Here is a 17749-nt window from a genome sequence, read left to right as displayed (position 1 = left end):
ACAGGTTTGATTTATGAACACAGAACTACAACCTATTTGATAACAAAATAGCCTTATTTTAGTGAGAGGAGAAAAAAGCAAAACCCACAATCAGAGCACCTTAGTGCTTAGGTATATTTGAGACATACATTTTATATATTTTTGAATCACAGTATCTATTAATCTTTTAACGAGGAAAAGAAAACTAGAACCAGTCTGCTTTGGGGGAATATTTCCCACGATGTTGCTCTTGTGACACACTGCCACACTTTCCCACGCATGCTCATTTAAGCGCGCGGAAAGGCGCGCGCACAGCTGACGGCGCAAGAGGCGGAGCTTGTGGAGCGAGAGCACGTGAGTCCACGCGCCGAAAGTAGGTTACAGCAGCGAGCGAAAAAAGACATTGAGCTCTTGTCCAGGAACGAAGTGGGAAGGCCAGGAGCTACAATATTTTATTGCGTACAGTCCACGCTGAATTACAGGAAGAATACTTGTGCTACACGGAGTAAATACGGAAACAATCTTACTAATAATCTATTCGTTTGATATGTTGTTTGTTTCACAGACCAGCTATTAGAAAACATATGAGAGTTTGTTTTATTTTTTATTCAACGGCTCCTTTTTGGAGCGAAAAAGCTTGTTTATATTCCTCCATTTTATTTTCATTCGCCTACCTGGAGATTTATGACTAAAAATTAATACGGCAAGAAAATGAGAGGTAAGTTTATTCTAATAATACTTAAACAAATATGTTATTTTGCTCGTTAAAGTTTTGTATGGGAATAATGTAAACTGGTGGATGCATTACTTTGAAGTAGCCTACTGTACAGTCAGCTCTGAAGTGTGCGGGTGTTGAAATCAGGCGCGCTTGGCAATGAACGACGACACAGATCTCAGATAAACTTCAACGGACTATTTGACCATGACATGCTTTAAGACAAATAACCCAGTACTCTATGTCCCCCCTCAAGATATTTTCAAATCGTATTTCGATACTTAAAACCACTGCACTTAGAAATCAGATACATTTTTAAAAATACATAAAGTTTAAGTATATATCTATTTGCATGGATATTTGCGGCTGTTTCCCATAGGCTTAGACTATACATATATGACATGTAAATGTGTGTCAATCAGTCTGCAGATAAACTTCGAGGGTGATCTGTTTGTCTTTGCATGTAGGATGACAAGAATAATTTCGATGTACAAGAATCATTTCGATGTAGTTACTTTTTTTCGCCAGCAATTGGCAGCAATCGTTTTTGGTTATGTAAGAGGGGTGGTGATTGAAATGGCTTTCACGAAAAACATTATATAATCGTGTAATCTATTTGTTATTAGGCCTACAGAGATTATGTTTGTTCAGCTCAGTTTGCCATTCTGCATGTAGCCTAGAAACTAGGTAGGTTATAGGTTATCTGGCGAAGTGTCTATTGTTGGCCATAATGAATTTAAACATATTTTATAATATTAAAATAATACAAATATTTAAAAAATGCTCCCAACCCCTCAACTCGAGAGTGCTGATTTCGTGTCAGTTCTAATTGGTGGTGCGCAGCGGGTGTTTGATATCGCGTGTTGAGGGCGCGTTGTTGTTTTCTCTATCCCGGCATGGAGGACTGTGGGAGAGAGACCACTGTTCCATTGACCTAGTTCTGTCATTGAGGATTACACAGCATTCAACGAAGTGGTGAAGGATTGGTGGGGACTGTGGAGGCATGGTTTCTGAGGGGTATCGTAATTTCTAAAACAATCCATTAGCCATTACTTCAATCTGAGGACATTGGCATGTGCAAACCAATGCGGGTTGTGTGTCAATAACAGAGACTTTGCTGATGCATAAGTAAAAACTTTTGCCAACAAGGAAAATTAAACCAATAAAGTTTATTATAGTCCACATATTATTTGCTACATTGTTTAAAAAAAAAAAGATATCTGTGTAGCCTATCAGTGTTTAACAGATTGTTTTGTATCATATTTCTATGGCAAATTATTTACATAAACTGAAAGATCATCAATCATTAATAATGGGTAGCAACAACCAGTAGCCTACATTCACCTCTCAGCCCTCACCCTGTTTCCATTGTGAGTTTAGCTACTTGATTAAATCAACCAGAATCAATGTCACCCATTTGTTTTTAAGGACTGCTTGCTTATGTAATAGGATATATTATGAAATTCCCAGCTCTCATTCTCTCCAGTGATCCACACCTCTGTGGATATGCATGGTCCCCCAGGTGCCAATGGCAGGACCACTGTAAACTTAATGGATGCAGCCACTGTAGTGATGACTTTTATGAAGTGCACTTCTCCTAGGTGAGAAGAGAACTCTGTCTGCCACACTGTCTGAAGTGCTACAGCCATGTAGTGCATAGTTTTAGCAAGGGATCAAAGACAAAGTAGAGCAGTGGAGGCATCTCTCTGCTCCCAAGGGCACTGTTGATCAAGCTCAACGTCATTATCTGTCAGGAGATGTTCACAGTGGGGCTACAGAATGTGTGAAGGTGCCTCTCTCTGACAACTGGCTGCTAATGTTCCACTCCCTGGAGCTTTAACTCTTGCCCTGCTTAGAGTTGATTCATCCTCCTTTGACTCCCTATACAGTATAACTAGACCAGTGTTGGGAATTTTGCCTGGCCAGGAAAAAAACTACGGACCCCAGATTAAGGCTATAGGCTACATACAATGAAAAACTGCTGGCCCAAAGTACAGTCTGACTATTTGTTTGGGAGCAGAGTCGTAAAGACATGGAGTTATATATGATGTGTCGAAATGTGGTTGTAGCACAGCCCTAAATATGTTCCAGTGGGGGGGATGAGCACACACGATTATATGGTGTCCAAAGCAGAGGACAAAAGTTTTTGCAGCTTTTTAATTACATATGCATTTTACATACATGGTACTTTCACAGCATTCACATAACAAAGATATATATATATATATATATATATATATATTTTTTTTTTTTATACATATATATATATTTTTATATATATATATATATATATATATATATATATATATATATATATATATATATATATATATATATATATATATATATATATATTTTTTATACAGACATATTTTGGATAGCTAGTACTCAGACATCTCCGGTCTACATTATACAGTATATAGTGTTTTCAGTAATAACTTACCAATCATGTGCTTTTTATTCCCAACCCTCAGCTGCTCTCGGCCCATCCCTCCTGTCTCTGTAGACCACCCTCTTTTGATTTCCATGTGCCATATATTTTTCAAATGTGCTGTGATGTCTTACAGGAAATTTGAACCTTTCTAATCGCATAGTATCAACAGATTGTGAGTTATAGATGACATTTTCTCCTAAGAGTATTATTATATTGTTGACTGATTGACTATGGCTTTCCAAATTGCCCAACACTGCCATCATCACCCAACACAATCATCGACCAACACAACACAATTTTAAATGTTATGATTTTTAAGCCATTCCTTAACCTGTGACTCAAAATAAGCTACATGGGGAGAATACCATAATAAATTATCTAAGATTCTGTCTCTTTGCAGGAAAATATGCAGAGCTAAGATTGTTGTATGCTCCATATACAGTATAAGGCATCCAATTTGTATCTTTAATATATGGCAGACAAACAAGTTCCCTACCCTCTTCCCCTTCCACTTGCTTCCTTCATGTTGCTGTAATGCTGCCATCAGTATATAATATAAAGTTAAAATAAAGACGGCACTTCTAAAAGCCTGTTTCACACCATAGCCTGCTGAATTTGCAAGATAACTTTTCTTTAATTTTGATCTCGGCACAAATTTAAAATGTGGCACTGACTCGCCCATTGATTGATGTTTCAGCATTGTCTCAATGAAGAGTTTGGCGTTCGACTAGCCATGTGTGACATGTACGCGCAGTTACAGGACAAGCCTGCTAGAGTTAGCGGCAGGCAGATGAGCAATATCCACTGTTCATAGTACGGATGAAGCCTGACCTGGAATGTGAAGCTAACTGAAGCTGTCTAGCTTTCTAAAAGCCTGAGTAGATCTAGCGTGCTTCATAGTATACCACTCAGGCCTGTTAGGGAAATCCAGATTGATACAGTTGAAGTCGGAAGTTTACATACACATAGGTTGGAGTCATTAAAACACTTCTTTCAACCACACCACAAATTTCTTGTTAACAAACTATAGTTTTAGCAAGTCAGTTGGGATATCTACTTTGTGCATGACACAAGTAATTCTTCCAACAATTGTTTACAGACATATTATTACACTTATAATTCACAGGATCACAATTCCAGAGTTGTCAGAAGTTTACATACACTAAGTTGACTGTGCCTTTAAACAGCTTGGAAAATTCCAGAAAATGTTGTCATGGCTTTAGAAGCTCCTGATAGGCTTATTGACATAATTTGAGTCAATTGGAGGTGTACCTGTGGATGTATTTCAATACCTACCTTCAAACTCAGTGCCTCTTTGCTTGACATGGGAAAATCAAAAGGAATCAGCCAAGACCTCAGAAAAAAATTGTACACCTCCACGAGTCTGATTCATCCTTGGGAGCAATTTCCAAACGCCTGAAGGTACCACGTTTACCTGTACAACAATAGTACGCAAGTATAAACACCATGGGACCACGCAGCCGTCATACTGCTCAGGAAGGAGATGCGTTCTGTCTCCTAGAGAAGAACGTACTTTGGTGCGAAAAGTGCAAATCAAATCCAGAACAACAGCAAAGGACCTTGTGAAGATGCTGGAGGAAACAGGTACAAAAGTATATATCCACAGTAAAACGAGTCCCTATATCAACATAACCTGGAAGGCCACTCAGCAAGGAAGAAGCCACTGCTCCAAAACCACCATTACAAAAAAGCCTGACTACGGTTTGCAACTGCACATGGAGACAAAGATCGTACTTTTTGGAGAAATGTCCTCTGGTCTGATGAAACAAAAATAGAACTGTTTGGCCATAATGACCATCGTTATGTTTGGAGGAAAAGGGGGGTGGCCTGCAAGCCGAAGAACACCATCCCAACCGTGAAGCACGGGGGTGACCGCATCATGTTGTGGGGGTGCTTTGCTGCAGGAGGGACTAGTGCACTTCACAAAATAGATGACAACACGAGGATGGAAAATTATGTGGATATATTGAAGCAACATCTCAAGACATCAGTCAGGAAGTTAAAGCTTGGTCGCAAATGGGTCTTCCAAATGGACAATGACCCCAAGCATACTTCTAAAGTTGTGGCAAAATGGCTTAAGGACAACAAAGTCAAGGTATTGGAGTGGCCATCACAAAGCCCTGACCTCAATCATATAAAACATTTGTAGGCAGAACTGAAAAGGCGTGTGTGAGCAAGGAGGCCTACAAACCTACAAATGGGCCAAAATTCACCCAACTTATTGTGGGAAGCTTATGGAAAGCTACCTGAAACATTTGACCCAAGTTAAACAATTTAAAGGCAATGCTACCAAATACTAATTGAGTATATGTAAACTTCTGACCCACTGGGAATGTGATGAAAGAAATAAAAGCTGAAATAAATCATTCTCACTACTATTATTCTGGCATTTCACATTCTTAAAATAAAGTGGTGATCCTAACTGACCTAAGACAGGGAATCTTTACTCTGATTAAATATCAGGAATTGTGAACTGAGTTTAAATGTATTTGGCTAAGGTGTATGTAAACATCCGACTTCAACTGTATGTTACACTCAAAATTATATATGGCAGTGGAGGAAAATACATAGAGAGCAAAAGAGAAGTGGATGTTTCATACGCCACAAACCACACCCATAAAATAAGAATACATGTGGAAATTCAATGAAAAAGTCAAAGCAACGACCAAATAAAAGCATTTAACAAAAATTATACATTTTGGGAAACCAAAAAAAACTGTACAATCTGGTTATGTCATTTATTTTCCTACACAATATTTAGTATTAATACAGTATCACTGATTGTTACCGAATGTAGCTGGGCTAGATTGTCAGTCACCATCATTGGTACCGTACACACTTAAGTCCACTCTCAGTCCACTCCTGTTACTTCTACAGAGGAAATACTCAATCCTCTTGTGCATATTTAAAGAGTAGGGCTCTGTATCATCCATACACTCTCACAGAATACTACTTTGTGTAGGTAGGCCACGCTGACGTGGAGAGAGGGAGAAGTTATCACTATCGACAAAGCTGTTTAGAAAACAGGTGCTAGGTACTGTAGGCCCCATCAGCAGCCTAGCCCAGAGAGAGGGTTATGTTTAATCAACTAAATGTCCCCTTCACCTTGCAATAAAGCTCTAGGACAAGAGCACCTCACACCAGATGTTCTATATTGTATATATACCTTAAACCCTTAACGCATATGCAATGTAGGTTAAACATACAGTGTGTCAAGTAAATACAAAGTGCAAGGTAAATAGGACCTTTGGACTCCCTATGAGCTGTTTGGAGTAAGATAAGAGAGCAAAGTCTCTGACTACAGTCTTTACTGCTGGGACAAGCAAACTGACTGGCAGAAACTCGCACTGGCACAGAGTTGCCTCAGAAGATACCTCAAGATATATGACCTCCGATAACTGACAGTACCACTAACTTCTTTAGGGCACTAAAACTCTAATCAAATCCCATCCTCAATCACAATTGTCTGCAGATTGTGAAAGCATGAACATTTTCAGACTTTGACAACACTCCTCTCTCACTTAGCAGATGACTATTACAGCATGAATTGTATCCCTTAATTAATATACATTATTTCTAAACTGGTTCCTCATATATATATATATATATATATATATATATATGTATATATATATGTATATGTATATATATATATATATATATATGTATATATGTATATGTATATGTATATATATATATATATATATATATGTATATATATATATATGTATATGTATATATATATATATATATATATATATATATATATATATATATATATATGTATATGTATATATATATATATATATGTATATATGTATATATGTATATATATATATATATATATGTATATATATATATATGTATATATGTATATATGTATATATGTATATATATATATATATATGTATATATGTATATATATATATATGTATATATATATATATGTGTGTATGTACAGTACATTTGGAAAGTATTCAGACCCCTTTACTCTTTCCACATTTTGTTACCTTACAGCCTCATTCTAAAATGGATGAAATTGTTTTTTCCCCCCCTCATCAGTCTATACACAACACCCCATAATGACAAAGCAAAAACAGGTTTTTAGAAATGTTTGCTAATTTATTCTGCACAGCTATTTTCAGGTCTCTCCAGAGATGTTCGATCGGGTTCAAGTCCGGGCTCTGGCTGGGCCACTCAAGGACATTCAGAGACTGAAGCCACTCCTGTGTTGTCTTGGCTGTGTGCTTAGGGTCGTTGTCCTGTTAGAAGGTGAACCTTTGCCCCCAGTTTGAGGTTCTGAGCTCTCTGGAGCAGGGTTTCATCAAGGATCTCTCTGTACTTTGCTCAGTTCATCTTTCCCTCGATCCAGACTAGTCTCCCAGTCCCTGCCGCTGAAAAACATCCCCACAACATGATGCTGTCACCACCATGCTTCACCATAGGGATGGTGCCAGGTTTCCTCCAGACGTGACGCTTGGCATTCATGCCAACAAGTTCAATCTTGTTTTCATCAGACCAGAGAATATTGTTTCTCATGGTCTGGGAGTCCTTTAGGTGCCGTTTGGCAAACTCCAAGCGGGCTGTCATGTGCCTTTTACTGAGGAGTGGCTTCTGTCTAGTCACTCTAACATAAAGGCCTGTTTGGTGGAGTGCTGCAGAGATGGTTGTCCTTCTAGAAGGTTCTCCCATCTCCACAGAAGGAACTCTGGAGCTCTGTCAGAGTGACCATCAGGTTCTTGGTCACCTCCCTGACCAAGGCCCTTCTTCCCCGATTTCTCAGTTTGGCTGGGCGGCCAGGTCCAGGAAGAGTCTTGGTGGTTCCAAACTTCTTCTATTTAAAAATGATGGAGGCCACTGTGTTCTTGGACCTTCAATGCTGCAGAAATGTTTTGGTACACTTCCCCAGATCTGTGCCTCGACACAATCTTGACTCTGAGCTCTACGGACAATTCCTTTCGACCTCATGGCTTGACTTCATGGAATTTGCTCTGACATGCACTGTCAACTATGGGAACTTATGTAGACAGGTGTGTGCCTTAACAAATCATGTCCAAACAATTGAATTCACCACAGGTGGACTCCAATCACGTTGTAGAAACATCTCAAGGATGATCAATGGAAACAGGATGCACCTGAGCTCGATTTTGAGTCTCATAGCAAAGGGCCTGAAAGTAAGTAAATAAGTTCTGTTTTTTATTTTTAATAAATTAGCAAATATTTCTTAACTTGTTTTCGCTTTGTCATCATGGGGTATTATGTGTAGATTGAGGGGGGAAAACATGTCATCCATTTTAGAATAAGGCTGTAATGTAACAAAATGTGGGAAAAGGGAAGGGGTCTGAATACTTTCCAAATGCCCTGTATATCATCTTATCTCACTCATATTGGTTACACTTTATTTTACTGCCCACTAATTACCTGGTATTTACCATGGTGCAATGTTTATTTTTACATAATTATTACTTTTTGTTTTCCTAGAGAGTGCATTTATGAGAGTAACATCCAAATAGTCCTTGGTCTAAACTTGACAGAGCATGACTACAGGTCAAATGTCCCTGACCCATTGATCAAACCAAAAATGTAAGGCCCATGAAAAATGTCCAGAAACATTGCTGACATTCTGAACTGCTACGTAGTGCTACGTACTACTATATGGTCATTGTAAAAATAAAAAGTTCTTAACTGACTTGCCTAGTTAAATAAAGGTTAAATTAATTAATGAAAAAAATATGGCGCTGTGTGTACTTTACATGCCATATACTTCCACGTGATTAAGAGATTGTCCTCAAATGAATTAGTCATCCATTTGAATTGTGTGAAACGTTTTCAAGTGTTGAATCCATGAGCACTTTATGTAACTATGTCCAGGCAGCCCATTACATTCCTGCAGGTCTCTGTGGCCATGCAAGGGGTATTAATAGTTTTATGGACAGCTGAAACTGCACTGAAATACTTGACATGCTGCCACAAGTTGAGCACCAGTGTAAGTTACAACCAGGGCCCCTTCAGAATATACTGTATGTTGAAAATACTCTTGTACTGCCTGGTGTTACATAAGTGGAAAATGGATTGCAATACAGCTGTATTTACTCTACAGTTTCTAAAGTGCTCATTAATCTTTCACTTATCAAACATAGACTGTTTTCTTAAGCCTGTGAACATTTCCATTCCCCTGTCAGTGATTGAACCAGATTTGGTTCCAATTTAAAACAGGAAAGAAAGAAATCGGATAGCATGCCTTGCAAGGCCACCACCCGAAGTACCTCCCCCTTGCTGAATGGGAAAGTGTGTCAGTAGAACAGCTCCTTCTCTCTCATAGCCTGACTGCTCTGCAGCTGAGCGGCATGTGAGTTAACATATCAGAGACAAAGCTATGCTCCCAGGAACCAATGTGAGCGAAAGGGGAGGGTTGGCTTTTCACAGCATTGCTAGGGTGACCTCCTCCCTGAATGAGTGTTTTCATGGAGCAAAGCCAGACAGCAGTTATATAACATGGAGAGGGTGGGGGCCAGGAGTGCTGGATGTGGTAGAGAGAGAGAGAGTTTTTTTTCCCTCACTGCCTTTATTTATTTCCTTTTTTGATGAGCTGTTAAAGGGCAGTTAATACTGTTGCTGCCTGCAAATTAAATGTTACCTAACGCCTTGCGTCACTGTAACACAAAGTAGTTCAGAAAAAAATCATTCAACACACCCAGCAGTCAAAGCAAACAGAGAAAAAAAAAACAATCGTATTTTGAGAGTAGCCATTTTATCTTCTGTAGCGTCGGACGCTCTACTGAAGCTGGTGCTTTTGTTAACCTCTTGACATTTAGTTCACCCTGGAGGAGGAACAGTGCCAGTGAAACTTTATAACCCCAGACCCCAGCTAATGCAATTGACCTGCTACTCTGGGCCATAGGAGGCCCTGCCACTTAGATAAACAGCATCATTTTAAAAAACAGCCTGTTTCAGGGAGAGAGGGCTCAGGGCTGTGCGCACACTGTTAAAGTTATAGTCTATGTGTTCCATTTGTAGATTCTGGCAGGATGCATTGTTCTAATTTCTTTCATCCCACGAGTTGACATTTAAACAATATTTAATATGAATACATTTTATATTTTATCACTTGGGTGGAATGTTTTTATCTGCAAATTGTTGCAGATTGGCTTTTGCATTTGATAGTGTTTCTTTTGGGTTCAAAATCAGGGCAGTTGGTAATAACGATGAAACAGATTAAAAGGTGGCTATTCCTCCTTATTTGATAGCGTTTATGGGGATGTTTCTTATGTCTCCACCTCTCGTGCACTTTCTCACAGTTCTGGCACAATTCACAAGACTCCTTATCACCAGACGATTGAACCATGTCATACTAGAGATTAATTAACCCAACCCAAGACACCATCAAAGTAGAATTTATTATCTAGACTAGGGACTTTTGAACAACAGCTATTGGACAACTTGTATGAAGCACCACTCAATAATGTACATCCACCTAACATGTTCAAATGTGTTAAGTATGCAATGCACTAATGTGTTATTGACTGTACGTTTGTTTATTCCATGTGTAACTGTGTTTGTCGCACTGCTTTGCTTTATCTTGGCCAGGTCGCAGTTGTAAATGAGAACTTGTTCTCAACTGGACTACCTGGTTAAATAAAGGTGAAATAATTAAAAAATAAAAATGTTCCTCTCTCCTTCCAGCACAAATTGAAGTAATACCCTGCAAGATCTGTGGGGACAAGTCATCAGGTATCCACTATGGTGTAATCACCTGTGAAGGCTGCAAGGTGAGCGACCTCAACCTCGGCGTGCCTTGGAAATCTGTTCACTCCACTTGAGTGTTCTATTTTAGTTTATCGTACTCTCATCCCTCAGCAAATTCAATCAATATAGATATTTATATATTGTATGCCCTTGTCCAGTACTTCAGCCCTCCCTGCTTCTGTACCTGTGTTCATGGTGTTTGTGCTTGTGTGTGTGTTTGTAGGGTTTCTTCAGACGCAGCCAGCAGAACAATGCTATGTACTCCTGCTCCCGGCAGAGGAACTGTCTGATTGACCGCACCAATCGGAATCGCTGCCAACATTGCCGGCTGCAGAAGTGCCTGGCCCTGGGCATGAGCCGTGATGGTGAGTGTCAAACACAAACACAACAAGGTCAGTCCAGAGGGCATCACTGTCTGTCAGTCTCTTCACTGGATGCTAGGGTTCTCCGGGTCTTATTGAAAGGCCATGTGTAGAGTTCATTTATACTGTGTGAAATCACTGCTGGAATCATGCCAGAGACACAGCAGTGATGCTATGGAATTCAAATATCAGTGGTTTTTATTCTATATTTAGTTTTATATTGGCTCCATATGGGTGTATGAGCTCATAATTCATTCCCTGGTTATTGACTGACTCTTTATCTCCTTTGCTGGTACAGCTGTGAAGTTTGGCCGCATGTCCAAAAAGCAGAGAGACAGCCTATACGCTGAGGTCCAGAAGCACCAGGCATCCCAGGAGTTAGCTGCCGCCCGTGAGGTGGGAGCCGAGGTCGAAGGTCATGGCCGGGCATACAGCAGAGGCTCCAGTGCTGCCCTCAGCGACCTTGACGACATCGCCACTCTGCCGGATGGCCTGCTGTTCGACCTACCCCTGACACCAGAGGGCGCCGAAAGAGAGTACTGCAATCTGGAGATGATAGGGGGCAGCAGCTCCTCCTCTCAGAGTTCGCCCGAACAGAACGGACTGGACTTCAGAGATGGCAACCACCACATCAAGCACGAGTACCAGCTGCTGCATGAGTCCAGCCTGTTCACACACACGCTGCTCAACACTCTACCCGAGGGGTTCTCAATACTTGAGATCGGTAAGTGGAGCTGTCACTCTTATCCTTATCTGCTTTGTGTCAATATAACGATCACTAGATTGTTTTTCATTGAGTGTGGTTGAAAGCTAACCCATACTTGACTTGTCCATTTCCAGAGCGTATTACTGCTAGTGTGGTAAAGTCTCACATGGAGACCAGTCAGCACGGCAGTGAGGAGCTGAAGAGACTTGTCTGGTCCCTGTACACCCCTGAGGAGACACGCAGCTTCCAGAGCAAGGTAAACATCAATGTCCTGTAGCAGGATTAACTCAGTGGCCTAGTACTCTGTGACCTATATACTCTGACACCCCTATGTGCTATTCCAAATGTCATATATAACATGGGCATCCCTCTGGTCTCTCTTTCAGTCTGCGGAAGTCATGTGGCAGCATTGTGCCATCCACCTCACCAATGCCATCCAGTACGTGGTGGAGTTTGCCAAGCGCATCACTGGATTCCTGGATCTTTGTCAGAACGACCAGATCATTCTTCTCAAAGCAGGTCGGTACCTACTGTTAGGACATAGGAGGAGTGCATTTCATAACACTATTCCATGACCTCAGCTTTCTCTGACCTTAAAGCATAGTTCCTGTTCACACAACCTGAGCATGTATCCATTTACTTCATTAACATGTATCAGTACTTAATGTTGTAGTATAGTACTACAACATTAATACACAATAGTATATCTGAAAAACATGTGTCTATAGTTAGGAAAACAAATTCCAGCATTTGGGCTACATTTTAGCATATGCAAATAATTTCACCTAATTTGTACACACAAAATACTGTATTTGTCACATTTTGCATATAGGGCCACTACATTTTGCATATACCTGGAGGTTGCTACATAAATTAACAACATATGATGCAAAGACCACATTCTGTTTCCAACGATTTTGAAGAAAATAGTTCTCACGCTGGTTTTTCATTGTGATGTTTGTTCATCATTGTTTGAATTGTAAAACAATTTATTTGAAAAATGATTTTATTTATAATTTATTGAAATACATATAATTTGTTATGATATGAAATATATGTATTTTATTAACTGACAACATGGAATTCATGTTCTATTTAATGTTGTTTGTGTATACATGTTGGAGCATCCTCTGTTTCCTTTTTCTCCCTTTCTACCACTGTCTCTGTCTCTCCCTCTCTGTCTTTCCCTCCCCATCTCTCCCTCTTCATCTTTGTGGTATATTTATGATCTCTTCTTCAGGATGTCTGGATGTGCTTCTGATTCGCATGTGTCGTGCCTACAACCCCATCAACAACACTGTTCTGTTTGATGGCAAGTTTGCCAGTGCACAGACCTTCAAAGCTCTTGGTGAGTCCCCTCTTTATGAAACCAAATCATTAATATTTATTCACACACCCACATAGTGGGTGTATTCACACACTAGGTCAACCTTTCATTAGTTTCCGTTTAAAAAAAGCGTTTGTTTTTATGACACCTGTTTTTCCCCCTGCTTTCTCCCAGGTTGTGATGACCTTGTGGGTGCCGTGTTTGACCTGGCCAAGAGCCTTAGCCGTATACAGCTCTCTGAAGAGGAAATGGCTCTGTTCAGTGCTGCTGTTCTCCTGTCACCAGGTAATCCTCTCACACTCCCAGCTCTAAATCAGACACTAAGTAATATGTAAGAAGGAAAAACAGCAGAGTCTAACTGTGGTTGTCGCTCTCTTTTTCCTCCAGACCGACCATGGTTGAAAGACACCCAACAGGTGCAGAAGCTTCAAGAGAAAGTATATCTCTCTCTGCAGCATTGTCTACATAGATGTGGCTCATCGGAGGAGAAACTGGCAAAGGTACAGACTGGCAGGGGATGATATGTTCCTTTATTCCTCAAACAAGCCTTTGTTAGTGGATTTGGGGTGAAATGTGAAAAATAAACATTTTCTGTCTCTTTTTCCTTGTCTCACTCTCTCTCTTCTTCTACCTCTAAGATGGTGTCCAAGCTTCCCATGATGAAGTCCATCTGCAATCTCCACATTGACAAGCTCAAGTTTTTCCGTCTCCTCCACCCAGAGACGGCATACAATTTCCCCCCTCTGTACCGCGAGGTGTTCAGCAGTGAAATCACCTTCCCAGACTCCACAATGGGCTAAAAATCTGTTCAGATATGAAAGTGATTCATATAGAGACAGAAAGAGGTAGAGAGGGAGAGGAACGTGGCAACAGCGAAGCAACCAGCAGCTCAGTGAAAATCCTGCACGCTACACTTTAGGAACACTACTCTCAGTCGCTTGGACTGTAAGCCAGTCCAGGCTATGAAATTCAACACTAGGTGCTGGGTACTATGAGCATGCTACTTATTTTTGTTGTTGACTAAAATGGTTCTGAGAATGTAATTTCGCAATATCAGATGGTTTTCAAAAAGAGCTTGAGATCTCCCTCAAGTTAAAGTCCTCTGTAAAACAGGTATGATGTCTTTGAATGTACCCCACAGACATGCAGCACAGCCCTAGGTTTGAGACAGAGTGTACTATACACCCTACTATCCTGCCCCATGGAGGAGTTGCTGTGTAGATCTTTATTTTATTTTATTGCAGTTCTACAGCTCAATTTTAGTTTCTTATTTGGTAGTGCCCATACTTTGCAGTTTTGTATGCTATGAACAAACTGTTTAAAGGGACCAAGATCAAACAGATAGTCGGGCAGATTTGTTTTGCATGCAAGTCATGGACACAGAGACCCAGGGTGTCTATTACCATCCATGCAGACTTGCACACACAGCACTAAGACAAAGCACTTATGCTGACCTATATATGTATTTTTACAGGCACACATTCAGACACTGATATTTTTGAGCTCTTGACTTTATTTTTAAAAATGCAATCAAAGACCTCGGTCCCACTACCCTTTCCCCTTGCAAATGCCACTTAGAGAGAGAAAGAGAATCACAGAAGTATTTTGAAAGTATTTTTAAACGTTCCTCACGTATACACTTATATTTAATCGTGTAAAATAAAATTAGACAGGGATTTATATATATAGATATATAGAATGATTCAAGTCGTTATTGTAAGAGAGAATGTGTTTTCAATGACTTACCTGGTTAAATAAAGGCAATTAAATAAAGATAAATAGATTCCCCAGGACAGTGTGATGAATGTTCATCTGTCAGTCAAAGACTGCCTGACCATATTATGGGGAACTGCGATGAAAAATGATTAGATTAATAGCACTTACCATCTAAGAGCCCTCCACCCGATCCGGACCATTTTCTCGTGCTACCAAGAATCTCAGGGTTCCAACTCAAAGACTGCCGATTGTCCTCCTGTATCTAACAGAAGTGGGATCTGTGGGACTTTGTTGAGCAGAGAAAGGAAGCAGATGATAAGAAGAAAACAAACCGGTGGCAAACACTTTCCTGTGCTCCCACATAGGTAACAACTGCAATGGGGAAAGGGGTTTGACCTTTGACCAGCAGGGGGAAGGTGGAGACTCATGCCCTCCCTGTGTGTTCCAGCAGTCTACTGTTTCAGACTGAACTGAAGGTGTGCTGATTTGTTAATGATGCCCACTCCCCCCCCCTTCTACCTCACCCTCTCCCAAACACATACAGATGTGATCTCTTAATTTGATCACTGTTGTCACAGATAATTTTACTGCACAACAATAAATGCAAATTGTAGTGTATTCAAGGTTTTAAAAAAAGTTTGTAAATTCCAAACGAAAAATGTATTAACCCACATAATTCACATTTCCTGTTGCTGCAGGATTATTTTTTTCTGCTGTGAGAAACTGGTCAAATTAAGAGAGTACATCTGTATGGCACTACAAAGGGTTGACAGAGCCATCAGCTACCCCCTTGAGTTAGGGATTTCTACATTCAGATTATAGAGTATATGAGATGTCATATACATACAAAAATATGTATTTTATGCAGATATATTTTCCCTTGCTGTTTATTTGAGAACACTAAATCTGCCTCTGTCTTCAATGAGCGCAGCCTTTTATTAATCTCTACCAGAAAGTCATAGTTAGATTAACATCTCTATCTTGGGAGAGGGACATCGGGTGTGGCAGGATGTTACTTTTTAACAATTCTTGAAGGGGCTTTTTGGATTTAAAAAAGCTTTCACCGCCCACAGTACAAAGCTTGTACATCGACAAGCTGATGTGTGAAAAGTTTGGTCAGAGTGGAATACTTTGAATACCTTTACCACAAAAAGAGACAATCACTTTCAGGCCTTGGATACTTTCTGTCCAAATAAAATCAGATTTTTCACCTTGCACTGCTGGAACAGTGCTCTTCGCCATACTATATACATTAACTAGTTGGAATTTAGGGCGATACACTTTTCTGGGTGCTTACAACTGTGTCATAATGGGACTGTGCTATAATGTCTTTCCCAATTTCAGTTAGGAGGGCCTTAACAGTCCTGGTAGATGGCCTAGTGGACTCAATAAGCACTCCAGCCAGAGACCTTTAAATGTACAGCACAAGAGGTTTCAAGTTCTCTCAACGTAACAACATTCTACTTTTACACAGAGCTAATATTAACTGACTTGAGTTTATAGTTCGCAAGGCAGGGGAGAAGATTGTAACAAGGTGTAAATGCTTTGTAATAACTTAGATTGTTCTGTATTCATAAAGTGTCATCTGCAGACCTAAAACTGCTTTTTTCTGTCTTTGGAGGCAGTTCTCAAGGTGTGCAGTTACATTTCCACTCAGTCACTCAGGGAGACAGCTGGGCTCTCTGTACTACAGTGTCTTCATCAGTTAGCCAAGTCAGACACTGCACCGACTAGAAGACCTTAAACCTTGATCACTGTGTACAGTACATGTTCTTGTGAATGTTGATCACAGAAGTATCAAAGATTTACCCCTGTCTAATATCAATATTATTACAGGACTTTTGAATTGTAGAAGAAATAGGGTCTAAAATGTACTGAAACTGAAAGTTAGATTTTAATCTTTGAATCCTGTGTTGTTTTTGTTGTGATCTTTTGTTTCTTCATTTCTATAGTTATCTGTCAATTTTTTTTGTCAACCGTTTAGTGTCCTCATTTGTCGGACAGTTGTAATTCAAAAAAAAAATTAAGAATGTTTTTAAGAATATCTCCCTAAAAGTTAGTCTTTTGTCATGATCCTTCTGTTTATCATGTTTTCATTCTATTATAAGATTATTATTGAAATCAATATAGATTTGAATAAGATATCTCAAATATATTATTAATATGACACATTTAAGAGTTTTGTTGTACAATGGGGATACAATATGTGGATTTAAGAATGTAATAAAAGGCTTTTTACAGTAAGTTAATGCTGTTTGTATGTTTACTCATGTATTGAAACTTATTAACTCTTGAAATTAGATTCTTCCCCAACAGTTCATTGGTATTACATACAGTTGAAGTTGTAAGTTTACATACACCTTAGTCAAATACATTTAATCTCAGTTTTTCACAATTCCTGACATTTAATCTGAGTAAAAATGTCCTGTTTTAGGCCAGTTAGGATCACCACTTTATTTTAAGAATGTGAAATGTCAGAATAATAGTAGAGAGAAAGATTTATATCAGCTTTTATTTCTTTCATCACATTCCCAGTGGGTCAGAAGTTTACATGCTACCAAATACTCATGGAGTGTATTGCCTTTAAATTGCTTAACTTGGGTCAAACATTTCGGGTAGCCTTCCACAAGCTTCCCACAATAAATTGGATGAGTTTTGGCCCATTCCTCTTGACAGAGCTGGTGTAACGGAGTCAGGTTTGTAGGCCTCCTTGCTCGCACATGCTTTTTCAGTTCTGCTCACA

At 39.6% G+C, this 17749-nt stretch overlaps 1 protein-coding gene across 1 annotated transcript; it reads left to right on the top strand.

The window, feature by feature from the left end:
• Positions 1 to 376: 376 nt before the first annotated feature.
• On the top strand, positions 377 to 17250 carry rorca (RAR-related orphan receptor C a). The gene is made up of 10 exons (XM_024421452.2): positions 377 to 697; positions 10833 to 10918; positions 11119 to 11260; positions 11556 to 11981; positions 12098 to 12219; positions 12350 to 12482; positions 13204 to 13311; positions 13465 to 13575; positions 13678 to 13790; positions 13929 to 17250. The coding sequence occupies exons 1-10, from the start codon at positions 691 to 693 to the stop codon at positions 14088 to 14090; spliced, it is 1410 nt and encodes a 469-aa protein (XP_024277220.1). The 5' UTR covers positions 377 to 690; the 3' UTR covers positions 14091 to 17250.
• The last annotated feature ends 499 nt before the right edge of the window (positions 17251 to 17749 follow it).

The sequence above is a fragment of the Oncorhynchus tshawytscha genome, linkage group LG05 (genome assembly GCF_018296145.1).
Source record: "Oncorhynchus tshawytscha isolate Ot180627B linkage group LG05, Otsh_v2.0, whole genome shotgun sequence".
Lineage (NCBI taxonomy): Eukaryota > Metazoa > Chordata > Actinopteri > Salmoniformes > Salmonidae > Oncorhynchus > Oncorhynchus tshawytscha.
The sequence above is the reverse complement of the archived record's forward strand: the minus strand, read 5'-3'. Positions and strand labels throughout refer to the sequence as shown.

Bases quoted from the DNA above. Each gene is read 5' to 3' on its own strand.
- rorca (XM_024421452.2), top strand. The intron at 11,261-11,555 runs GTGAGTGTCAAA...TTGCTGGTACAG, and splicing joins CCTGGGCATGAGCCGTGATG to CTGTGAAGTTTGGCCGCATG. The intron at 12,483-13,203 runs GTCGGTACCTAC...TCTCTTCTTCAG, and splicing joins GATCATTCTTCTCAAAGCAG to GATGTCTGGATGTGCTTCTG.